General features: G+C 38.1%; 1 protein-coding gene across 1 annotated transcript; it reads left to right on the top strand.

The window, feature by feature from the left end:
- Positions 1 to 1,291: 1,291 nt before the first annotated feature.
- LOC126974386 (splicing factor 3A subunit 1) lies at positions 1,292 to 27,164 on the top strand. The gene is made up of 6 exons (XM_050821863.1): positions 1,292 to 1,460; positions 6,372 to 7,477; positions 7,883 to 8,074; positions 22,829 to 23,179; positions 24,569 to 24,724; positions 26,277 to 27,164. Exons 2-6 carry the CDS (start codon positions 6,395 to 6,397, stop codon positions 26,376 to 26,378), a joined length of 1,884 nt encoding a protein of 627 aa, XP_050677820.1. The 5' UTR covers positions 1,292 to 1,460; positions 6,372 to 6,394; the 3' UTR covers positions 26,379 to 27,164.
- Positions 27,165 to 27,279: the final 115 nt, after the last annotated feature.

The raw sequence follows: 27,279 nt of genomic DNA, 5'->3' as shown, positions 1-27,279 counted from the left end.
CCCATAATAAAACTTCAAACCTTTTATACGCTGTCTCTAGTAACCCCTTAAAATGTATTTTAATGACTTGTACTTAGAGTTATCCGTCAGGAGGGCACAGTTTACTTTATCGCAACATTTATGTCCGTCAAACTTTATCGTTCGGTGTTGGATGTTGTTGTCCCTGTTGTTTACTTTTGCTCCGGAACTATGATCATAATCCTTGACCCATTGCAGAACTCTTGTTGAGTGTTATTATTATTAGTTATTTTTGTCAATTTATTCAAAGAGTATAATATTATAATCACTACGTTTTAAGAGACGGGGCTTCCATACAAAAAGAAAATGGTATGTAAGGATGACACTGTGAAAGACACTACTGCCAACATAACCATACAATTAGCTCTGCTAGGGTTCTTGATCTTAGTAATGTTATTCTTGTTTTTAAATAAATATATAATTTTTACTGAAAACCCTTTTAATTTCCTAAAATGTAAAAATCCTTTTTCAAATATCTATTCCGACGGATGGTTAGCTTTAATGGGGCACGATGTATGGTTAGCTATATAGGGTTAAAATAATCAAATACTTAAGTATAAGTAGTAAATATTTTGATTTATATGAACAGCAGGTACTTCTATTTCTATTCTGAGAAATGATGGAGACAATGTGGGGAATATTGATTTTAGTTTTGGGTAATTTAGACTGTACAAGTTGGCAACGCTGCTAAGTGTCCTATGGACTTACATCTCGTGCCACTAAATAAATTAAAAAAAACAATTCGCAACTGTCAGGTTGTCAAGTGTCAACTGTGAACTGAATACTAATCAAACAATTTACTAAAACTTATAAAGTGAAACAGTATATTATATTTATCGAATATTGCCGTATGTGGCTAAATTTCATTATTAAAAGTGATTTGTGATTGAATATTTATAAAGGCAAAATTAATAGCAAGATTTAAATAAAGTAAAAAATGCCATCCATAGATGTGATTGGCCCCCCGGGCCTAAACAACGATCCCCCAGAGGAACCTCAGGCCCCACCTCCACCAGTTATTGGTATTATATATCCACCGCCTGAAGTCAGAAGTATCCTTTTTACCGTTATAAAAGTTATTAAAAATCCGAATACTATTTAGGTATACATAACCTAGAATCTAAATACAATTATCTATAAAGTACATCAGAAGAACTTATAACTCAGAAGTGTGAATTAGTTCTTCTGAAAGATTACATTTCAAAACACAGTAATGATACATTAACTTTGTATTATTTTAATTTTCAGTAATTTCCTTAGCATTATTAAAATAATAGACATTGTTGACAAGACTGCAAGTTTCGTTGCTCGGAATGGACCAGAGTTTGAGGCGCGCATCAGACAAAATGAACTGGGCAACCCCAAATTCAATTTTCTCAATCCCGGGGACCCATATCATGCTTACTATCAACATAAAGTTAAAGAAATTAGAGAAGGAAAAGGTTTGTGTGCTTTAAAACTTATGTAGACTAATGTCACTATGAAATAAATCCTGCTTCTAAATACTAGTAGTCACCAGCATCTGTAAATTAGGTATTTAAAATAAGAACTAAGGTGCTAAGCTGCCACTGCCAAAACTGTCAATTACCCTATCCTACTTTTTGTGTATTTGCTGTATGACCAAGCCACACTAATGACTTAACACATCTTAATTAATTCAATATAGAATCCTGTTTATCACGATACATAACTTGCAGTAATTATTGCAAACTTAGAAAATTTATATTATGTCTAGATATGACAGCTGCGAAAATGTTAGAAACAATAAACTAGAACTTATCCCTATTTTGAGCAATTATTAAAACAATGTAGCTTGTCACACACACTAATGTTCCTGGCCTGTTTTTATTGGTTGTTTAACAGCAAGAGACTTATCTAGACATATTAATTATCTAAGATTGCAAAATTGAAAACTTGTTTGTTAGTACTCACATATTTTTGATTTATATATACATATTACAAAACTCAATGTAACTATGAAATTGTTTATCCTGAGTTATCACTCGAAGCACATTTTCTAGTGTTTCCTCTGCTTAAGGGGCTGTCTGTCACACCTATAGATGCTTGTTTGAGGGGTAGTATCTGATGACAATACCTACAATTTTGTGTATTCAGTCCTTGTGCAGTCTGGTCAAGATATGGGCAAATGTCTTTGGTGATGCCGGAACGGCATCCTTCACTGTTTATCCTATTATTACTATTTATACCTATTTTTGCTATTTTGAAGATGTGGATATTATTATGTTCATGAAACATTTCATTTTTAACTCTCAGCATAACACATAGAGTGAAGTGATCAGGGTTGTATACTGTTGTATATGTGTATGTATGTTATAAAAATACTCTATTTATGTAATAAAATAGCAACTTACCAATTATCAGGTAGAAGACTGGAATAAATCACAAACACTGTGCACAAATTTAAAAACTTGACATATCTCTTTATGGGGTGCCAATAACCAAATTTGGCTTGCAATTATTGTTCTAGCATGTTAAATGTCAAATATTGAAACAAATTCTTATCACTCTCGGATTTCATTGGTTTATAGGAAAATAAACTACAAACTTAGGGTCAAAACTGAGTTAGGGAATAGTGTAGAAGGGATTGGTAATTTAAATATGCTATAATAAAATTATTATATCTGTATTTTACAGTTGCCTCTTAGAATTACTGACAATCACAATTAGGGCGGAGTTTCCCCTTACAATTCACAAAATGTAATCATTAGTCAAAATTAGCGCTCTAGCTTATATAAGGCACAAGCATCTACCATGACGATGCTACCAACTGTTAGTTGGCACTGCTGTAGTGCCAACTAACTTACATGAATCAAGTTAACTAAAGAGCTGAATATTATATGATATTATACTTATTTATTAACACATCAGCTAAACATTATAATAATATTGCTAACAATAGTGTGACGAATGGAACACTTGATTTTCGCGTATCTGTCCCCATATGACTTTCTATTTTGGAAGGTTAATTCAGCTTCTCATATCGTCTGTTGTTGTGGCCCATTGATACTGGGAAAGAACAGGTAATCCACCTGTTCTTCATCAACATAGAATTAATCAGCATAGAAATTCCATCATCTTCATCTATTATTTTGTCATGTCAATCTGATATAATGCCAATCAAAAATAATAGAGTATTTGAAGACCTGACTAGTTTACAAGACATATTATCAATCTGTTTATGGTGAAATTAAAAAAAACTGGACAAGTGCAAATTGGTACTACCCACCAATGGTTCCGTACATATTATTAGTGACCTACCTATAGGAAAAGGATAATGAAAAATCATTCTTCATCATAAGTCGAAAGCTATGCTGCATAAAAATATATATTTTGTTTTTAAAAACAATCGAATTGTTTTTAAAAACAAATATTGGCGGAATTAACACTAAAGAAAACTTAAATAATTTGTATAATTATGGATTTCCGCAAAGTAACGCCTAATTCAATAATTTTTTTGTCTTTTTTTTTTTTTTATAATTTTGTTAAAGCTTGTGCCAATGAAGCCCTTTCATGTGATACCCTACATGACACATTGGTATTGGTAATGGGCTCCTGTTTCCGCAATTAGACCGCTTAATTGGGTCCATTTTGCGTGCAGTGTTGGCTAGTCATTCCAACCAGCCCAGCTCCGTCCAGAAGTTCAGAACACTCCTGGGGTGTTCGCAGACTTCCTGGAGCGACCTTGTATTTTCTAAGGTTTGTGCCTGTTGGTTGGCCACCCCAGCACATTCCAGGATTACGTGAGTGACCGTTTCATCTTCGGTTCAGCCCCTGCACCGACGACTGTCCGTAACGCCGATTGTAAATAGGTGCTTGTTAAGTGATGTGTTACCCATTAGGGTGCCGACCATAATTCGGATGTCGTGTCTGTTTAGGCTAATAAGTCGACGTGTCAGTTTGGGCGATAGTGCAGGAATCGCCTCTTTCGACTGTCTAGTTGGTGAGAGAGCGTATCCATGACCGCATTTGGCTGAAGGCTAGCGGCAGGACTGGCCCTGGGCCAGCCACTTGCGTATCCGACCCCCGCCTTGCAAGTTCATCCGCTGCATCGTTCCCCAACGAACCGCTGTGTCCTTTGATCCATTGCAGAGTTACCCAGTTGTTAGAGGCAGCTCGTTCTAAGGATCGGTGACACTCGTATATCAGCGTTGAGTTATAGGTGTTGCTCCCCAGCGCAGTCAGTACCGCCATACTATCGGATAGAATACGGATATAATATCCATGTATTTTCCTTCTTAATATCGCGTTTGCAGCTTCCTTGATGGCTATGCATTCGCATTGGAATATGGAGCTGTGTGTGCCTAAGGGTATAATAGAGGTGTGTATATTCAGTTCCTGTGAGAAGATGCCAGCTCCAGTTCCGGCTGCCATTTTGGAACCGTCTGTGTAAATTCTAAGTTCATTTACTCCTGACTGATCTGCTCCCACTTCGAACAGTTGAATGCGGTAATCCTTTGAAAGATGTGTGTTTTGGGTATACTATCACAGGGTGCCTCACGGAGTGGGAAATCCTTCCTTACTCTGTTCCAGAGGTTTTCTGTGAGGCAGTCATCATTCTTGCATACACCCATCAGCTTCAGGCGGTGAAACCGACATTGTCGCCTCATGTTGGATGTGTATGTCAAGCGGTGTGAGCCCTAGAATGGTTTCTAGGGCAGATGTTGGCGTAGTGCGCATGCAACCAGTTATGGCTGTGCAGGCCAGCCGTTGGAATCGCTGCAGCTTGGTTTGTACGTTTGTTAGCTCTGTCCTGGGCCACCAAGCTATTGCTCCGTAGGTTATAATTGGTCTAATAACTGCTGCATATAGCCATTTACATATCTTTGGAGCAATACCCCAGGTTCTCCCCACGAGTCTTCTACACTGCCAAAATTTTTCCAGCTTGTGGTCTATGTGTTTATTCCAAAGCAGCTTACTGTCCAGTATGACATAAAAAAGGCATAAAAGGCATTTATTTTCTCAAAATTGATTCCTTTAGAATTCTTTTTGATGTCATTTCTTATACTACTAGATACTACTACTGACGCCCAGGTATTTAACTTCTTTAGTAAGGCTTATCTCGGTATTGAACAACTTTGGTAATGTAAGATTGCCAAAATTGCGTTTGTTGGTAAAAAGTATATACTCAGTCTTTGATGGATTAGCGGTTATCCGATGTTGTGTGCACCATTCTTCGATTATCTTAAAAGCAGATCTCATGACATAGGACTTTATCGAATGGACCTGTATATAGTTACTGTGGACTGTGTATAGTTTCTTTCTGTTTAGCTCCTCGATGAGCTCGTCCACCACAAGGTTCCAAAGGAGTGGTGAGAGTACCCCTCCTTGTGGGCATCCAGTTGCCACCACACATCTTGTGCTGATGTTCACAGTAAAACGTATCGCTCTGTACCTCAACATGTTGTCACCCGGCAATTGTAGGATCGACATTGTGTTCAGCTAGCGCTCGGCCTATGCTAGTAAAAGGAGTTTTGTCAAAGGCGCCTTTGTTTGCGTGATAGACCTTTACCTACAAGTGATGTTACGCAGTAAAGGGCAGATTCAGTTGATTTGCCTTGAATATAGGCATGTTGGTTGATATGTAGTGGTTTGTGTAGGAGAGCACTTTCCCTTATATCCCTATCGCAGTCTTTCTAAAGTCTTCATCAGAAAGGATGTGAGACTTATTGTTGTAAACGATTTGGGATTCGTGTAGTCACTCTTGCCGGGCTTAGGGATAAATAACACTTTCACCTCCCTCCATTGGAGTGGCACGTATCGGTATGCTAGACAGGCCCTGTATATAGCTGTGACATGCAGGGCCAGTACCCCGATGTCACCCCATTGTAGCAACCCCGGAAAAATACCGTCAAGGCCACCTGTTTTAAATGGAAGAAAGCTATTAATTGCCCAAATTACCTTATCTGTGTCTACCACCCTGTGAGCTGTAGTCCAATCCGTCCGGTCCGGTGTGCTACTCTGCGACGTCTCATTCCACGACTGGTTGTTGGTGATGCGGCAGCCAGGGAAGTGAGTTTTCAGGAGCAATTTGCGGGTCTCGGTGTCGGACCCCACCACGCAGATCTGTTGCTTGAAATGGACTTTGCCCACATGACACAATTAACTTACTTAATAAAAAATTTGGACCACCGTTCCTTGCAGTGTTTGTTTCCTATACTTGTAGTATAAAACTTTTACCTATACTTGTAGGGTATGACAGTAGTTATTACCTGCCAAATTTCATAATTCTAGGTCAATGGAAAATACCCTGTAAATTTTCTTACATTTTGTAAAATTTTTCTTACAAAATTTACAGGTTATCACACGATAAAGTTTTAAAATCTTTTGTATAGGTCCAGAACCATCTGCACCACCTATGACAGCTCCGCAACGACCTGGTCTTGCCCCTGCAACAGCTGCAAAGCAGCAAGAGTTGCTCAAAGCGGCTGCCCCATTGGAACCTGCACCGCCACGTGATCCTCCTCCAGACTTTGAGTTCATTGCTGACCCACCATCAATATCAGCGCTTGAACTTGACATAGTTAAATTAACAGCACAATTTGTTGCCAGAAATGGGAGACAGTTTCTTACAGACTTAATGAAGAAGGAAGAGCGTAACCATCAGTTTGACTTCCTTAGACCCCAACATTCACTCTTCCAGTACTTCACTCGTCTTTTAGAACAGTACACGAAAGTACTTCTTCCTCCAAAGGAACTTGTTTCAAAGTTGAGCTCCGAGATCCGTAGTGGTGTATTGGAGCAGGCACGTACTAGAGCTGCATGGCATTCTCACCAGGCTAAGCGTAAAGCCGCGGACGAAGCGAGGATTGAAAAAGAACGGCTGGCATACGCTTCTATTGACTGGCACGACTTTGTAGTAGTTGAAACTGTTGACTATCCAGCTGGCGAACTTGGTGATTTTCCTCCACCGACCACCCCATTAGAAGTCGGTGCTCGAATTCTGGCTCAGGAGCGCGGCGAAGATGTCAATCAAGGCAATGAAGAAGATGACACAGAAATGCAGATAGAATCCGAATCGGAATCAGATTCCGATGATGATTTGGCTGAGATGGAAGATCGAACCCAACAGCAACAGCGGCCTGATGACAATCGTGTTCAAGACATGGAAGAAGATAGCTCGTCGTCTGAAGATGAGCTTATTCCGGAGCCTCCTAAGGCTGCCCCAGAAGAGGCTTTGTTACCGCCGCGGGCTGATCGGGTGGTTGTTAAGAAGTACGATCCTAAACGAGCCAGGCCACAACCGGCCCCTGCAAGTGAAGAATGGCTGGTCTCACCGATCACAGGAGAGAAGATTCCTGCTAACAAGGTCGCAGATCACGTCAGAATCGGACTTTTGGACCCGCGCTGGTTGGAGCAGAGAGACCGTGCGGCCGCTGAGAGAACCGATCGCGACGAAGCCCTCGCTCCTGGCGCTGCCATTGAGGCTTCACTTAAACAGGTATGATGGTTCCGTGTAATATTTCAATTTTTATCCGAAAGGTAACCTTAGTATCACGACCGTAGTCCACACCACAGCAGTCTACAATGGATATTAATTGAAGACGCTATAAAATGTCTGGTCCCACTATGTAGATAAATGTCTTATTTGGTTTGAATATTCGTCTCATTATAATTAATTTGCATTCTGAAATCCAACCGAAACCTAACACACGAATTTAAATTCAGTTTGGGTTTTATCGGTAAATCATGGCTGCGCGGTTTTTTTTTCGCCCCGCTATTTACAATTTATACCTATGTCATAAAATTAGCAAGCAAATTTGATCCAATTTTTACTCCCTGCTATGCTACTGCAACCTGCGAAGTTAGTTATTGAATGAATACTGATTGTCAATTATTTGCACAGCTCGCGGAGCGTCGTACGGACATATTCGGTGTGGGAGACGAGGAGACGGCCATCGGTAAGAAGATCGGCGAGGAGGAGAGGAAGAGAGACGAGCGGGTCACATGGGACGGACACACGTCCAGCGTGGAGGCGGCCACCAGGGCGGCGCGCGCGCACATCACGCTGGAGGACCAGATCCAGCAGATACACAAGGTGAGGTGCCCCCATCGGTAAGAAGTTAGGAGAGGAAGAGAGACGAGCGGACCAGATCCAGCAGATACACAAGGTGAGGTGACCCCATCGGTAGAAGATAGGAGAGGAACAGAGACGAGTGGGCCAGATCCAGCAGATACATAAGATAAGGTGCCCCCATCGGTAAGAAGATAGGAGAGGAAGAGAGACGAGCGGACCAGATCCAGCAGATACACAAGGTGAGGTGCCCCCATCGGTAAGAAGATAGGAGAGGAAGAGAGACGAGCAGATCAGATCCAGCAGATACACAAGGTGAGGTGCCCCCATCGGTAAGAAGATAGGAGAGGAAGAGAGATGAGCAGACCAGATCCAGCAGATACACAAGGCGAGGTGCCCCCGTCGGGAAGAAGATAGGAGAGGAAGAGAGACGAGCGCGTGACGTGGGACGGACACACGTCCAGCGTGGAGAACAAGATCCAGCAGATACACAAGGCGAGGTGCCCCCGTCGGTAAGAAGATAAGAGGAAAAGAGATGAGTGCGTGACGTGGGACGGACACACGTCCAGCGTGGAGGACCAGATCCAGCAGATACACAAGGTGATGTGCCCCATCGGTAAGAAGATCGACGAGGAGAGGAAGAGAGACGAGCGCGTGACGTGGGACTCTCGTGGGAATAGCGCTTGTCACCTTGAGACGTAAGAAGTCAAAGTAAATTTCACTTGCTACGGCGCCCTTCAGACCGAAACACACTCATGCTTACACATTAGATTCTCCCACTGGTAAAAGATATAATTTTCTCTTTCAATCGACACACACATACTCTGCACAGTAGGCCAGACAGTTCTTTTCTGGTCCGACTGATCTTTTAAAAATGTATAAACAAAAATAGGGAAAGCATATTAAAAGTCATTGCGATAGTTATGTTCGGACGATCATAAAAGGTCTTTTTAAAAATTATTATTTATTACACAAAACTTATTACAATGATATTAAAATATGACGTGTTACTTATAAGAAGACTGGAGCGAAAGTGAATTATAAAAATATTAAATTATAGACAATCGAAGTTCAGCGTCAGCATCTATTCACTTGTTCAATCTGCCACTCAGCTCTTTCACACCGTTGGGGCCCCGGTAACGCCTCCCCCTTCAAGATGGAAGCGCAACTTGCAGCTTCCTCCAGCGTCCTCGCTGGCTTCTTCACTGGCTCTTGGGTTAGGCTTCATCCGCTTGCTCTTAAGCCATTGATAGATCTTTTTGGATATTATCACGAAGCCTATGAAGTATAATATTACTGTAGTCCAACTCGGAGTCGCCATGATGAGGGGCAGATTAACTTCATCTGGATCTTCCACCTCTCGTGCCTGGTTAATAAGACCACGGATGTTGTCTAATGATATATCCTCGATATGCAAAGTGAAATCAGCTGGTGACTTATATGAATAGTCTTGTTGATGTGGCAATGGTATAATTTCATTCATATTTAAAAAAAATCTATGAGCTTGAAGTGTTCTATTCATTATTTGAATCACGCATCCTTCTAAAATAGTATTGATTTGGGGTCCCTTTATTTTTTCGTTATGAGTCCTTCCATCACACATTTTCCTCACTAGCTCTTCCGTTGTTGGAATAACAATCCAGCTGTTGTCGTTGATCTTCTGAATTTTCCCACTACGCAAAACCATTTTAGCTAGTGTGCAACTGGCAGGTTTGTGTTGCACCAGTGCGATGATGCAGTCTTAATTTTTCTTTATAGACAACTAGCTGACCCGGCAAACGTTGTTTTGCCATATAAAGTATAGCGGCCCGTCCCGGCTTCGCACGGGCATTAAACATTACATTTAGATTTGTTAATTTTAACACATTCATAATAATAATAATAATAATATGACACATATTCATCCCTTTTTGCGTCGAGCTCCTAAAAAAGAGTAAATAAAAAAAAAATAAGAATAATTAAATTCAGATATTATTTAATGATTTTTTTGTATTTATGTGTTTTTTTTTGTATATTTTTGGGGTTTTTTTTCTTTTTTTTGATATATTTTTTTAATTTTTTGTTTTTTTTTTTCAATTATTGAGGTCATAACCCTAAAAGAAAATACACTTATTTTGTTAGAGCTTCTCTGTAAACAATATTTGATGTTGTTTTATTTTGTGGCAGCAAAATAAATTGATTTTCAGGGGCTCCGACTCGCGATAGACCAACATACAGTTGACCATGAGTAAAACATTTCTTTCGCAGATCTATCCCTACTAATTCGAAGGTTTGGCCTTGGGACTTGTTAATTGTTAATGCGAAAGATGTTTTTACTGGAAATTGAAGCCGTTTAAATGGGATTGGCAGATCAGTTGGGATCATCGGTATCCTCGGTATATGAGCTAGTTGACCACCTGCTGGGCCAGTGATAATAGTTGCTACTATTAAATTGTCCTTTAACTCCTTAATAAGCAGCCTCGTCCCATTACACATGCTCGGAGGGTTTAAATTTCTTAAAAGCATGATTGGGATTCCGATTTTTAACGTCAATTCATGGGGTGGCAGTCCAGAAGGGTTCAACGAATTTAAAAATTCCTGTGGATAATGGACTGCATCTTCAATATTCGTTACAGTGTCGATCGATTTGTATGTTTTTGTTTGGCCGGGGACTTTTTGAACAATCAGATTGTTTATTTCATTGACAGTATCATTCTTAGGTGATACTATAGCCCGAGAACACAGCCAATGGAAGTTTCTTTCGTGCAAATTCTCGATATCAGGGTATACAGAATCTATTAAATTTTCCAAATTATGGAGTATTTGGCCTAGAGACTCATCCAGAAGAATGTCACAATGACCGCTTAAATTTGGAGTTGGAAAAATTCCTTCCCCAAGTTTTAGCAGTTGCTGTGGGAAATCGCTATCAGTGATTCCATGAAGATGAGCTCTCATATTTGTCCTTAATTTTAATGTTTCAATCGTAGTCCATAAGGGAGACGATTTCAAGCATGCCTTGATGATATCTGCTCGCGTGCCTCTGTTAATAACGGGGAGAGTCTGTCGAAAATCTCCAGCAAATACAAAAGTAATCCCGCCCATGACTGCAGAGGAGTTCCTTAGATCCTGTAAGGTTCTGTTCACGGCCTCTATATGTGCTCTATGGCTCATCGTGCATTCGTCCCACATAATCAATGAGGCGTCTTGTAGTAATTTACCAATAGGTCCATTTTTGCGGATGGAACATGTAGATTGTTGTTCAAGATTGACGGATAGTGGAAGTTTAAAAGTAGAATGAGCAGTTTTGCCATCCTTCAAGAGAGTTGCAGCAATTCCTGAGGAAGCAACTGCTATTGCTATCTTCCCTGATTGTCTTATCTTAGCAAGTATCAAATTTGCAAGAAACGTCTTTCCCGTTCCACCAGGTGCATCCAAAAAGAAAACTTTTCTTTTGTCATGAATGACGCTATCGACTATAGTTTCAAAAGCATGTCTTTGATCTGGGACTAACTTTGGCAGGTTTTCATTGACAAAAGCGGTCAAATTATTTGTATCATAGCGATGAGTCATAGTCTCTGCTGCATTGCTTTCTGTACGAACTGATGATGGTAATCCGAAATCACTTAGGCTTTTGTCATTTAATTGCAACAGTTTATTTTCTATTTGTATCAAACCTTCGTTATAAATGTCCTCATTGTATGGTAAGGTGATGTCTTGATTTTGCTGTCTGATTCTGTGTCTAATATCTTCACATAAATCGTCTTTGAAAATGTTCCATAATTTTAATGGTTCCGATGGCTGACAAAATAAAAGTATGACCACAAACAATTCTCTCAATTGTAATGGACATTGAGAAAGCCAAGCTTCTCTGAGAGTATTTTCCCAATGGTCATCGTTTTCTAGCAAACCTCTAGCACGGCAAGCAGCTTGATACGTTTCTTTCAGAACTCCGTCAACGGTTTTCAAGTACTGGAATGAAGTTGGACCGCGTACGTGGTGCAGCAACATCCTAAGATAGAAACACTCGGATTGAGAAGGATGGACACCGTAGACTCTACCTAAAGCGGAATCTTTTTTTATGCCTGGATAGCCAACTACATTCTCACCACGCTTCCTTCTGGTGAACTTATTATTGGCCCATGTGTAGTATTGCGGGACTTCGTGGTAAAGAAGTGTTTTTGCGAATTCATCTTCATTACAGAGCTCAAAAAAAGCCAGCAATGTTGTTTTACGTGGATTTTGGGCCACTTGTACAGCCGTTTCTGTGGTAAAATACACCCTTTGGCCATTTTCTAAGTGGACAGCTAACTGCAAAACTGTAGGATGCCGCTCATGGATCGGGAATTCGAATATTCGCCAAGCAGCTTCGGAAGTACTTATGTAACGGCCATTTACGTAGTTTTCCACTTCATCATTCGGGTTTCTGACGCCAAATGTAGCTTGGTCCGATCCTTTATTTATGTATTTACAAATGTATTTGATGGCTTGAACTGAGTGACAGTACTCTACATTTATGTGAGCATTAAACGTCCTGCACAAAAGTGGAGAATATGGGACAATCCAACTATTATCTATAGTGAAATTTCTGCCTCTGATATTTAGCGAAGCGCTCAGTCCTCCATTTGCGGCATCACGACGACGATAAACTGGATATCCGTCCTCTCCAGTCTGAGTTTCGTTGACTAAACGTCGTGGGTATTTTTTTGTGCAAATACCGTTTTTCATACATGGTGCTGATAAGTTATGTTCTCCGCATGGTCCGTGCACCATATTTTTTGTTACGATATCGTACAATATCGGATCGTTTTGTTGGTTGGGCAGTTCCGCAACTATGACGCTATCAATTTCGTCTGGTTGGATTTTTGTTTCTAGCCAAAACAGCAAATGACAGTGTAGTAAACCTCGCTTCTGCCATTCTACACTTGCCATGTAACATTTCACTTTGCCGAATATTTCATTTTTAACGAATAAATTTAAGAATTTCTTCATTTTCAAATGAAACACCCTTGAAATGATGTCATGACGATCGAAAGATCGCTGATCAGGTAGTAGTTCCGCTTTAATTTCAGGCCATTCGGGGTTGCACGTAAATGTGACAAATAAGTCTGGTCTCCCGTAATTTCGGACATAAGTCATCGCGTCTTGGGTTTTTTCATGCAGGTAACGCGGAGAACCTGTAAATGAAGATGGCAAGATTACGCGTTGACCGATATTTGATGGGTCAACATTTCCGTCTTGATTTAAAGCATCTCTGAGATGAATGTATTCTTCAGCCCTTAGTCTCTGTTGGTTACGACATATGTAATTCAATCGTTCCGATATCATTTTTGCCATCATATCGACAATATATTGACTAAATAAGTCCCTGTAATAATGTAATGCATTAAAACAGTTAGCTCTAACCATCAACCTAAATGCATAAAATTGCATGCACGTCACAGTTTTGTTACGCGCTGTACCTTCCTGCGGAATGGTTAAATAATAACCGTCTTCTCCTTTCACGAACATTAAGGGATACTGTAGTGGATCATACGATCGGTGTAACTCAGAGACCCTTTTAAGTTGGCCGTCTCTTCCGTGGAGCACTATATCTCTGGGGCCTTTTTCTTCGTCAACCAAGAGAACGGCTACCTCGTTTACAGCTGGAGCATTGTATCTACCCGGGTGTGCTGTCTGTGGTGGGCGGTCGGAATGAATAATTAATTTTAAATTATCCGAAGAATTGCGTTCTATGTTTTGTTTAAAGCTTCGTATATATACATTGTGGCTATTCAGTGCGGTCTGTAGTTCGTTAATTAAATCTATTTTCAGCGTTGGAGCTATGTTTGACCTCAATGATAGCTGATCTGCGTCTGAAATGAAATATACCTGCAAGTATTGTGGATTTTGGCCTGGTGGTGGTAAAAGGCTACCAATAAGATGATATACCTGTCCCTCTATTTTAAAAGTTGGCATAAAATTACCCTCTCTTATTTCTTTGGCGCCAAACGAAGTCATTTGAAATAGGCTATTGTACTTACGGATGTTGGTTATGAAATGTCTAGATAGCGAATGATTATTTGTCAAAAAATTTTTTATTGGCTGTGGTGGTTCCTGAATACTGGGGAGACTAACTTTTCCAGAAGCACAGCACATGCCATTAGTTTCATCGACCCATTTTTTGGCTGAACACTTAGGGCAGATCTTATTCATGTCGCCGATTTGGACGGAAGACTGTTGAGCATAATCAATCTGTGGATCGTATCTAAAAGCCGATCTTTTACTGTGGGCTAAAACTTGATTGCGACTTCTCGCTCTTGACGTCTGTTGTCGTTCTCTCTGATCTTGAAGGCGTTGGAAACGCTCAGAGCTTGATTCCCTAGTGCGAGATTGAATATTTCTGATATTTTGCTCTTCAAGCCGTTGCAAACGCTGAGTACTTGACTCTCGCGCATGCACATGAGAGGTTCTTAGATTTTGTTCAGTAAGGCGCTGCGAACGCTCAAGACTGGACTCTCGCGCGCGTACCTGAGAGGTTCTCAAATTTTGATCAGCTAGTCGCTCTGAACGCTCAAGACTGGACTTTCGCGCGCGGACTCGAGAAGTCCTCACATTTTGTTCAGCGAGCCGTTGAGAACGCTGCAAACTGGATTCTCGCGCGCGTATTTGAGCGGTTCTCATATTTTGTTCAGCGAGCCGTTGCGAACGCTCGGTACTCGACTCTCTAGCACGCGATTGTGCCACATATTGTCTATGAATTGAAAGACGATTTTCAGTTTCTGATGAAGATTCTTCATTTCGACGTATTTTTGATGCCCTGGCCTGGGAACTATTTCTAGAAAGTTGAGATCTTGATCTTTTAGGCATTTCAAAATGACAAAAGAAAAAATGCCTTTGAACTAAATTAGCATAACTGTAAGCTATATATATTACAACGTACACAACTACCTACTATTTATTAAAATTAAATTGAAAATCATGAAAAATATTCAAGTAATTTATTAGGTTAATAACTAAGTGAACAATATTTTATATAAATGGGTTTAGTTCTGAAAAGAACTTTTTAAATCGGTTTAGTTACTTACTAAACGAATTATTATCAAGCGTAAATTCCGCACACGTCCATCACGTAGGGAGCCGACCGCGCGAGTAAGCCGCGCGGCAAGTTTATTTCGTGATCTTAACCCCCCTCCCGTAGTCCCGAGTGACGCCTACAACGCATAGCTAGCCGAATACAGTTTATTTTTTAATTTTTTTTTAACTCGTGATATCTTTTGAATGGATTGTCAGAATCGAATAATTCAAAAAGTAATATAAAGATATTGAAGCAGTCTTAAATAATACATCATTTATTTTGATAAGGGTTAATACCAAGGTACAAATAAAGAGCTTTTTGTAGCGGTGGTATTTTAATTTCTTTTTTTCAATAAAAAAACGCTTATTGTGACATGACTGTAATAGTTAGAGATATGCTGCCGCTGATTTTTTGTAGATAATGGTGTGTTCTAAAAAAATGTAGTATATCATTTTGTTCTATCATCAATAGTTTTCGCAGCGCACGCGATGTAAGGTAGTTTTTTGATATTTTTTTCACACCTTGGATTACGTTATCGTAATTTTAGTAAGGATGCCTATTTTTTTTGAAAATGAAATGCCTATGTCACTCAGAAATGATGTAGCTTTCCAACAGTGAAAGAATTTTTCAAATCTGCCAAGTAGTTTCGGAGCCTATTCAATTCATACAAACAAACAAACAAACAAACAAAAAATCAAACCTTTCCTCTTTATAATATTTGTATAGATTCATTTAGTTGGCTGCATAGATGTGTAGTCTCGGAGATATGCCGGCATCCGTCATCAAGGTAAGCGTACCCCTCACTTCCAAGTGCAAGGTATTTGGATTTTGGGATTATCGTAAGGTTTTGTTTATCGGGGATGGAGTACAGGTGAATAAGGTCATAAATCTGGAGGTCAACCGAGGGGATTTCTAATATAAAATTTAGTGTGTGCATTGTTTTATAAGCTTTAACCACCACAGATTTCTCTATATCATCTATTGTACGTATACCTATTTCCGAGATTGGGTTGAGAAAATAGTTTTCCTTGATACTTAGTAATTCATTAATTAAATTATGAGGATTAATTATACTAGAATGCATGACTTCCATTCGGGCAAACGTAATTGCATTTTCTAATATCATTAGCTTATTTAAAATTAATTGTAAACTAAAACTTAATTGGACGTATATATCTAGAAAATGTAATTAATTATAAACTAAATTAGAACTATTAGAAACATTATTAACTATCGAGGCTAGTTTATTCTGATTCTTATTAATCTTTTCTAATTCTGAGGTAAATTCTTTAATAGTATTTTCAGCCAAAAAAAATGATTTTTGTTGCTTGTTTTTAATATTATTAACGGTATTCTGTATAGAACTAATTTCTTGTTCTATTTTTTCTGCGTCATTATTGTCCAAATTTCCAGTTATTGCTTTGACTATTAAGCCAAGCCCGTTTACTAATCCTCGCTTAACTCTATAATTATAAGAATAAGATCTAAATAAGCTAAGTTTCTTATCTACCAAAGTAAAAGTGTAATTTAACTGATCTTTGTATGTTTTATGCGAATCTCCGGATACTGTATTTACTTCTAAAGACTTTGTTATCATAAAAAGTGAAAGTAATTTCAGTGACGAAGATTGAAGTGCTGTAATATTGTATACACATACTAGGCTGAAGGAATCGATCTGCTTAAATACTTGCCCTTCTTTAATAAGTACAATGCCATTTGTATTATCTATTGAGTCTATAACTACGTCAGCTGATGCGTAGAGCACGAGGGCTCCAGCGTAGAGCATGAAGGCTCTTGAGATGAAGATCCTGTAACAAGATGAGGCCGTCTGAGCAGCTTGTAATGAACTCTTATCGATTTGGCATTCGGATGACTACCAATAATTTCGGCTATATTATTAGGATGCAAGTGAATTATTTTATACGGACCTTTATAAGTAGGCTTTGTTTTGTCGTCTCGCGCCGTTTTTGCCACCTGTTTGTAAACAGTTTCACCTACCTTGAAAGCCGCTTCTTGTGCTGCCTGGTTCCTCTTGCTAATTATCTGCTCCTTATTTTTAGACATGTATGCTGTAACGCACTCTTGTACAGCTTCTGCGTTATTTTTATGTTTTAGAACATAATTTTGATAGAATTCCTTCGGGTAATACAGTTCAAGTGGATTCCTAGATGCTGTATCTCCAAACATTAATTCATGTGGTGTATACCCAGTACTGGAGTGAATTGAATTATTATAGGCGATAAGTGCATATTTCATTAATAAAGGCATAGGATCGTCTTTATTTGTCATTCTCTGAATTCTTATTATTTCAGCAATAGTGGAATGGAATCGTTCTATGGGAGAATTTGAGTTAGGGTTGTAAGGAGTTGTGAAATGTATGTTAATATCATGTAATGCAAAGATCTCTTTTATTAAATCATTTTCAAATTTCGAATCCGAAACTGTAGTGATTTTCATGGGTAAACCGAAAACAGAAAATATTTGTAATAGTGCATCTGCTACGTGAACGCTACTTGATGCAGTTAGGTTGATGGCTTGTGCAAATTTTGAGAAATTATCTATAAATGTTAAAAAAGTTGCCCCACCTGTGGAGTATAAGTCCATGAAGAGATGCTCCATAGGTTTTGTAGGCGTGTCCGTTAAAGCCAAAGGTGGTCTCAGTGGGTTTCTTTCATATTTAGCTCGCAAACAAACATCGCATTGATTGATGTATTTTTGAATGCTAAGTAACATATTTTGCCAATGATATTTTCTACGGAGTTGTTTATATGTCTCTTGTATTCCCCTATGAATTGTTTTTCCTATATGATGTTGTTTTATTAAATCCTCCTGTTCAGTTTTATTTTCCACTAAGGTTACCCTTGATGTGCACTTAAATAATTTTGGACCTCTGTCGTTAAATACTGTTGTATACACACGTGAAAATGCAAGGTATAACTCTTCATTATGAAAAAAACAGTGAAATACTCGATCTGCTACAGTATGTTCCTTTAAGAATTTAATTATTTGCTCTTCTGTATTATTTACAGGGATAAACACATCTTTAATTACTTGCCTAGAGCTTGTTGACCTATTTTCTATGCGGTAAGTTGATCCTGGGGTCGACCTAATATGAAATTGTTTTTGTTGTCTATCTATAGCGTCAGATATTATAGGTATACCCCTGTTCTCATTATCTGGCTGTGTGTGATTAGTGGATACGAGTTGTTCAGGGTCATTTGCTACCATTACATTATCTCCTTCTGTGACTATAATTGATGGTGTGACGTTTTCGTTTACTTCAAGGTTGTCCGTTTGCAGTTCGCCTGCCTGTTCCCTACGTGCATGTTCTAATATTCTATTTATTATTTCATCATCATCATTATCATCGAAGTTGACTGCTAACGCATCTATACTATTATGAAAAATTTTTGCCCTTGACAATGCGTCTGCGTTAGTGTTTTGCCGACCCTTCTTGTAAACTACTTGATAATCATATTCTGCCAACTTTAAGCGCCAGCGTGTTAATTTTGAGTTTGGATCTTTAAGTGACATTAACCAAGTTAACGGACGGTGGTCGGTGAATATGGTAAACTTCCTATCATACAAATACGGCCTAAAATATTTTACTGCCCATATGATCGCTAACAGCTCTTTCTCTATGGTAGAATATCTATTTTCCATTTCAGATAGAGTTCTAGACGCGTACGCGATTGGTTTATCTGAACCCACACGTCCTTGGGACAGTACTGCACCAATTGCTACTTCTGATGCATCTGTCGTAAGGATAAATGGTTCATCAAAATTTGGATATTGTAATAGAGGTGCATTTGTTAATATTTGTTTACATTTGTTAAACGCATCTATGAACTCAGGTGAATGAATGACTGAATGATTTTTCTTGAGACATATGGTCATAGGTTTCGTGAGTTTTGCAAAGTCTTTTATAAATTTTCGATAGTATCCAAGCAAACCTAGAAAACATTTGACTTCCTTCTGCGTTCTTGGAAGTGGAAAGTCTAGCACTGCTTTAATTTTGTCCCTATTTGGCTTTAAGCCTTGGTCTGTAAGTTCATGGCCTAAAAATGTCACTTGTTTTTGGAGAAACTCTGACTTATCTAGCTGTATCTTGAGATTATGCATTTTAAAACGTTCAAAAACCTGTGTTAGCTTATGTATGTATTCTTGTAATGATGTAGAAATTAAAATTACGTCATCGAGGTAAGTAAATACATTTTCTACACCTCGTAAAATATGGTCCATAAGACGCTGAAAAGTACTAGGCGCATTCTTTAAACCGAATGGCATCCTAAGGAACTCATAATGACCTCTTTCTGTTGAAAATGCTGTTTTTTCTACGTCACTCGGGTCCATTTCCACCTGATGGTATCCGCTAGCTAAATCAAGCGTTGTGAAATATTGTGCTCTACCTACCCTATCTAAAATATCATAAATATTTGGAAGTGGATATTTATCTTCAATTATACGGTCATTGAGTCTTCTATAATCTATTACAAGCCTCCATTTTATTTTTCCTGATGCATCTGGTTTTTTTGGTACAATATGCACAGGACATGACCATGGAGAAATGCTTTCTCTAATTATTCCTTGTTTAAGGAGATTATCTATTTGATTACGAATCTCTTGGCATTGTTGCGGAGACTGCCTATAACTTCTAACATATACAGGTGTTTCATCCGTAAGCCTAAGTTTATGCTTCACTGAATGGTTAAATGTTATTGGAATATTTTCAGAGTGAAATAATTCCCTGTACTGATAACATAAACGTGATATTTCTCGCTTTTCCTCTTCGTTCATGTGATGTGTTCTAATTTTCTCTAAGTTTTTGCAAAGTTCTCTATCTATCTCTGATCTAGTAGTAATTGAATGAAGCTCACAAGAAGTTTCCGTACTATTATTATAATAAGGCTCTAACACGAACGGAGCTGTTGATTTTATAAACCCTTTTTCAGTATTGAAATTTAGTACAGACGTCCGAAAATAACCATTCTCTACTTTAATAATTGCAGCAGGAGAAAATACACCATTATTCCAAAAGTAATCTTCGTGCAAATATTGGCCGTCTACATAATTTGTTTTAACCTTTATTAATTTTTGACATCTTGGTTCAATACTATTTTTTTTTTGGGGTAATCGAAATTAATAGGTATAGTTGCGCTTGACGTACTTTTTTTTTATCTATATTACTGCATAAGACCTTAAGCAAATCTAGCCCTATTAGACCTTATATTTAGGATCAAAGTCAAAGATTAGAAATTTGTGGAATAATTCATTATTAAAAACCGGTGGTAATGGAAGGTGAGCTACTAAGTCATGTCTAGTAACACCATGCGCAGTTTTAACTTCAAAAGGTTCATGATCTATACAATGTACAAAAATTGTACCGATTATAGCGTCGGGTGATATCATCGATCGCGAGGTTCCTGTATCTATTAAAAACTTACCTTTATATTCAGGTATCTCGATATAGGGCAAATGATCTTTATAGTGATGATTCAGTTTTACTAGCTCTGGTTGTCTGTGTTGTTGCCATCCCGAAAATCCAGCTCATCACATGAGGTAATTGCCTGATTTTCCCGAATAATTTGTTCATGAATTTCTTCAGAAGGTGGCTGCTCCTCAAAATACTGGTGGTGATCATAATCAATTGGGTTACTTACATGAGAGTAGTCGTTCGGGGTGTAGAACAACTCTTCGAAAGCAAATTGTGGCTTCACTGGCTTATTGATGGACCTCATACTTACATCTGATACTTTTTGAGTCGGATTTATATTTTGTTGAGGCATATTGGGTTGATGACCAAAATTATTACGTACATTACCTGAAGTCTTGTGACCTTGGTGAGATTTCTTCCAAGGCAGGCTGGACTGTATCCACTGCTGTCGTTGTTGTGAATTCATATTATTTTGTTGGGGTACAAAATTAGGATTGAATAATCGTGGAGGGTTATTATTAATAGAACGCAAATAATTATTTTGTGGGAATAATCTAGAATGATCTGTTTTCTGTCTTATTTGCGAAGTAGATGCAGTATTTGTACCATTTTGATTTGCTTGCCTATAATAAATTAGTTTAGCTTCCTCCTGTCTAGCCGCAACAATCGTAAGCTCTAACGACGTGGGTTTCATAATCCTAACACCTATTCCTACGTTAAATTCTAACTGACTTATATAATGTTCTATTACCATACTTTCATAATAACATTTATCGGTATGTTTTCCGACTGTAAATAATGTATCTAATATGTCCCTAAGTCGTTTTCCAAATGTTTCGGCGTCCTCCGATTTAAGGCGACGCATTCGAGTAAGTTCCTGCATTACTTGGATCTCGTTTCTCGTTTCTCCTAAACGTCTTAATAACGCATGTTAACCTCCGGTCACGAGTCCAGTGAGTTTTCGTACGCTATAGCATCTATAGCTGCGCCACTAAGCCTACTCTTAATTAAACTTATTAACACGGGGTGCGCTTGCCAGCCAGGCTCTATTAAACTAATAACGCTCTCTACTTCTCGTATATAATAATTTAATGTTTTGGGGTTACCGTTATATCTCGGAATTAAATCACCCATAGTCTTAATAACACTATCGCAATCTTTAAGAGACATTATAGCTTTCACTGTACCCTAGCCTTACTTAACAATGCAATAATTCTACGAAGTATCCTATATCCGTGTGAAATCCGGGCGATTTTAGCCTAACGACAACACACAATAAAATATATGTTCATATAAAATTCAAATTATTTTCCAATTTGAAGTAATGATTAAAATAATATCTAAAAAAAAATTACGACAGGAAATAGAGCAAAGGAACTTGGAAGTAAAAGAGTACTTACCGAAATCTCTGCATCTCCCGCCGGACTTTGCCCCAGAACAGGATTTTCAATTTTCCGAAATTCCCGTAAATCGTCCTTTTAGGTTCTTATATCCCGATCGCGGTTATTACGATTAGAACCGTTCACTTGATTTTGAAAGTGCCGCGATCCTACCGACTGCGCCAGTTATGTTCGGACGATCATAAAAGGTCTTTTTAAAAATTATTATTTATTACACAAAACTTATTACAATGATATTAAAATATGACGTGTTACTTATAACAAGACTGGAGCGAAAGTGAATTATAAAAATATTAAATTATAGACAATCGAAGTTCAGCGTCAGCATCTATTCACTTGTTCAATCTGCCACTCAGCTCTTTCACACCGATGGGGCCCCGGTAACGCGATCCAAAATTATTTTTAAGCTTCCTAAGGCGCTGAAACAAACTAATTTAACGGGATTATTTATTATAATGAGTTTAACATTCGTGATAGTTACTATTTATTATCTATACTCAGTAGGTTCAATGGTTATGTTTTGTTTTTCGTACGTATACCAAGAGCCAAGTTGTTTGCAACGAAAGAATATTGATTTAAAATTACGATTACATTCCTATTTATATTATAGAAAAAATTGAGCTATTGTTTAAGATGACCTTATACTAGGTAGGCATAGTTTTAGATAAAGTAGTCAACCCTAATGTCGTCAGAAGAGGCAAGAGTCACGCGATAGAAAGAGAGGCAACATCTAGCTGAATAAATATGTAGGTACTGTGATATCCGAATTGCACCTTATTGTATGACTGCAAGCGTCCCTATTTCTTTAATTGATTTTGCGGAGTGAGCCTTCTGTACATATTTTTGCCTATATTAATGTATTACTAATTTGCAAAGCTAAAACTAAATTTAATTACATCTCTTATGTACAGGTCAAAGGTCTCCTGCCAGACGAAGAAAAAGAGAAAATAGGTCCGAAGCCCGTGCCCGCCTCCTCGAGGAACGCGCCTCGTCCACCCCCGGCGCCCGCGACCCGCGGGCCTGCGCCCGTCCTGCTGCAACCCATGCCCCCTCTGATGGTGATACCCCCCATACCGCGACCCCCGCTTATACCTACGCCGGTCGGCCCGCCCTTCGGCTTCGTTCCCAACGTCGTCGGCAATGTGGTTAATGTACCGATACCTGAAGATGACGAACCGATGTCGAAGCGAGCCAGAACCGAAGATGCCCTGGAGCCCGAGAACTCGTGGCTTGCGAAGCACCCGGGCACAGCGATCATACAGGTATAGTGGTCAGATAATCAAATAATAGGTGCGTTACGGCGATATGAAGCCATAGCATTGACAATTATTTCTAGGTAGACATTTTTAGTTTTGTTAAAAATTATGAAGTGTATAATATATTTTAAGGATGACCCAGAGATTACCTTTGCACAATAACAAACGAACTAGAAACTAAACATACGCACAAAAAAAATTATGAAACATGCATCATTATTATTTGTTTTTCGTTGTTAGCTTTATTACCTAAAAATCTATTCTATGAACACATTTCAACGCAATGAGAGAGATTTATGATTGTTAGAAAAAATAACCACAAATAAAAAAAAAACATATTTTCTCACACTAATTGTTAAAAAAATAATCTGTTTATCATTTATTTTAATCGAAGAACCAATTAATAAGGATACTTACTCTTTTTAATCTTTGTTTTTTTACGTATCATAAAATAATTACTTATCCTAATATAAGTATGATCATATATCATATTGACATAAGTTAAGTCATAGTTATCACAATAATTACTTCTTTTACAACAAAATTTGCCCAAAAACGTGTTAATTTTCCCACAATATTTATAAATGTTTAATTCCTTTTTTTTTTCATTAGTCCCCCACTAAAATACCCGGATATAAACCCCACTTTAGATTGCCCGACCCGGTCTAGTCAAAAACAATAGATCTTTAACCAAAGCAACACATGTGCTAATAAATGATTGCTTAGTTCATTTAAACATCTAGATAGGCTATCACAGCTGTGAAAACCTCGAAAAATAATTGAATTTAGAACTAGCCTCTATTTTGAGCAATTAACGCTCACTAACACAAAGTGTCAAATCGCGAGTGTAAGGCGTAGCTTGTCACGCTCACTAACACAAAGTGTCAAATCGCGAGTGTAAGGCGTAGCTTGTCACGCTCACTAACACAAAGTGTCAAATCGCGAGTGTAAGGCGTAGCTTGTCACGCTCACTAACACAAAGTGTCAAATCGCGAGTGTAAGGCGTAGCTTGTCACGCTCACTAACACAAAGTGTCAAATCGCGAGTGTAAGGCGTAGCTTGTCACGCTCACTAACACAAAGTGTCAAATCGCGAGTGTAAGGCGTAGCTTGTCACGCTCACTAACACAAAGTGTCAAATCGCGAGTGTAAGGCGTAGCTTGTCACGCTCACTAACACAAAGTGTCAAATCGCGAGTGTAAGGCGTAGCTTGTCACGCTCACTAACACAAAGTGTCAAATCGCGAGTGTAAGGCGTAGCTTGTCACGCACACTAACACAAAGTGTCAAATAAACTAAAGTATTAAACTTGACCTGTGTCTATCGGTTGTCTAACAGTAAGCAGTCTCTATCTAGCCTTGTGTATGATATAATAATGAGTGTTGTGATGGCGGCAGGTGTCGCTGCCGTCGCTGCCCGACCGCTCGGAGTGGCGGCTGGACGGTCGCACGCTGCAGCTGAGCGTGCCGCTGTCCACCTCCGCCGGGGAGCTCAAGAACATGGTGCAGAGGAACACGCAGATGCCCACCGCCAAGCAGAAACTGCAGTACGAGGTACGTGTTACACATTATAAGCTAATATCCGGACTACCGAGCCTTGCTCGGATTTTTAAGAATGTACAAAACTTGAACAATAAAACTAATAGGATATCTGAATTCGAACCGGGGTCTTCTGCTTTCCAGATGACCCAATGTCCCATCTGAGCTATTACAGTCTTTTAAATAGTGGCGAAATTTACCTTCTTACTTACCTTTCTAACGTTATTGTAGTTGTTTCTCATTAAAACACGGATAAAACTACATTTTTTAAAATTGAAACACAGCTAGATCGATGTATCGCCTCCGAAATCCCCTGTATACTAAATTTTATGAAAATCGTTGGTACAGTTTCCGAGATTCACATTATATAATATATACATACAAGAATTGCTCGTTTAAAGAGATAAAATTAAACATATACCCCCTTATTCATAATAGTCTGCTATCTGCTGTCTTCTTCTATTGACCTAAGTCAGAATGAGAAAAAACACTCCTTAGCGGCTGTTTTAAGTTAGCGGACCATTATGAATAAGGGGGATAGTAGGTATATCAGTACATATTATAAAATAAAGTCCCCCGCTGCGTCTTGTCTGTCTGCGGTAAACTCACAAACTACAGCACCGATTTTTATGCTGTTTTCACCAATAGATAGCGTGGTTCTCGAAGAAGATTTAAATATAATATTTGTTAAGTTTTTGTATACATTAATGATATTTGTTGGAGGTGTCAGTAAAAAATAAGTCTGGGAGCTTTCAACGAAAACCCTTTGAGATACAACAAACAATATAAGGTGGAATTATGAATCTTATATAGGAGTATAGAAAAGTCCGCGATGGCATATGTCTATCTATTATGGATAACCATTTTTATACTATAAAAAATTTGCAATTATAAAGTGGTAATGTAAAATCTGTTTACACATAATGTATTATAAAATCATTCAGAATTACGTTTTTGTTTCATTTTTAACTGATTATCATTCATTACACATTTCCGATGGCTTTAGACTACTCTATTCCCAAATACTTACATAATTTCATTTCTATTGATAGAACAGCGTCTGCCGGGTAAGCTAGTATATAGTATATCTAAAAATTAATATATAAAATTCTCGAGACGCGGTGATTGTTATCAAACTCCTTCGCAACCGTTGAACCGATTTGTATGAAATTTTGTGTGCACATCTGGTAGGTCTGAGAATCGGCCAACATCTATTTTTTATACCCCAAATATTTTTTATTTACGTATTTTTACGTTGCCTAAAGTACATTCAAACAATGTAGAACCTGTCCTTCTTACATGAATACATTCATTGTGCTTTCTCTTTTACGAGCCTAATGTTAAATTGAATGACAATGACTTAAAATATTGAATTGTGAGCCAAAAGAGAGGTTGTGACAGCCATTGAGAAGGAAATAATAAGCCGTTTTGGTTATATTGACAGGATTAATAAAAATGCTGACCGAAATTTATTGAGCTAATGTGGAAAAGTTGTATCACTTAGTTGAAACATGAACTTCAATTGTTTGTCATGTTGATATATTTATCAATTGTATTTATATTCCAGGGTCTGTTCTTCAAAGATTCCAACACCCTCGCGTACTACAATGTGCCGCCGGGGGCGGTTGTCAACCTGCAAGTGAAGGAGCGCGGAGGAAGAAAGAAATAATTGTAAATGTCACATTTGTGTCAAACTGACATTGACAGTTGATACGTTGTTGGTTAGACGTAGCAGGAGTAGTGACTCATTTTGTGGCATTTTAACTATTTCTTAGTATCCAATATAAAACATTTTATATATTTTACTTAGATAATTTACACGCCTATAGTCTCTTGCTATTAGACAACCGATAAAAACAGGCCAGGTTTGTAAGTTTAATGTGCGTAACAAGCTATGTATTACACTCGCGATTTGTATGTCACTTTGTTTTAGTGTGCGTGATTTGTTCAAAATACAGGTTAGTTCTAAATTCAATTTTTTTTGATGTTTTCACAGCTTTCATAGTCTATCTAGACGTATAAATGATCTAAGTTATTTTTGTATGTTTCGTAAAGTCCAATATAAAATACATGTTTTGTAATATTAAGCCTTATAAGTAGTTTCTCATTGTCCGGAAGTATATCACTTATCGTATTTTATAGAATGTACCGCATTAACAAGAGCAATAAAAAATACAAATGTATTGTTATCCAAATATTTTCACTCCACATTTTAACGCGCTATCATGCGATACATAGATATCGTAGAGCTTAAACATTGAAACAGAATGTCATATTGTAATTTAGTGATGAATGTGAACATAAGACCTGGATTTTCTATAAGTAATATAATATTTACTAGTGCCTAAAAATTTTTAAGCTTTGGTACATGATAATATTCCATCTTTTATTGACAATGTAGTTTGTGTATGTCACATGTATTGATACGATACAACAATAAATAATTTACAATGAATTTTTTTTTTCTAAAACCAGTGAACCAATATTTCCCTAATCATCAAATTTTAATACTGAAACCTCTTAAGTTTTCACTTCTATCAGCAATCTCTAGAACTGCCATTTTTTTGTAC

The sequence above is a fragment of the Leptidea sinapis genome, chromosome 32 (genome assembly GCF_905404315.1).
Source record: "Leptidea sinapis chromosome 32, ilLepSina1.1, whole genome shotgun sequence".
Taxonomy (NCBI): domain Eukaryota; kingdom Metazoa; phylum Arthropoda; class Insecta; order Lepidoptera; family Pieridae; genus Leptidea; species Leptidea sinapis.
Note: the sequence above shows the minus strand (reverse complement) of the source record. Positions and strands in the feature narration are given on the sequence as shown.

Bases quoted from the DNA above. Each gene is read 5' to 3' on its own strand.
- LOC126974386 (XM_050821863.1), top strand. From the start codon at position 6,395: ATGACAGCTCCGCAACGACCTGGTCTTGCCCCTGCAACAGCTGCAAAG. The intron at 7,478-7,882 runs GTATGATGGTTC...TTATTTGCACAG, and splicing joins TTGAGGCTTCACTTAAACAG to CTCGCGGAGCGTCGTACGGA. The intron at 8,075-22,828 runs GTGAGGTGCCCC...TCTTATGTACAG, and splicing joins AGATCCAGCAGATACACAAG to GTCAAAGGTCTCCTGCCAGA.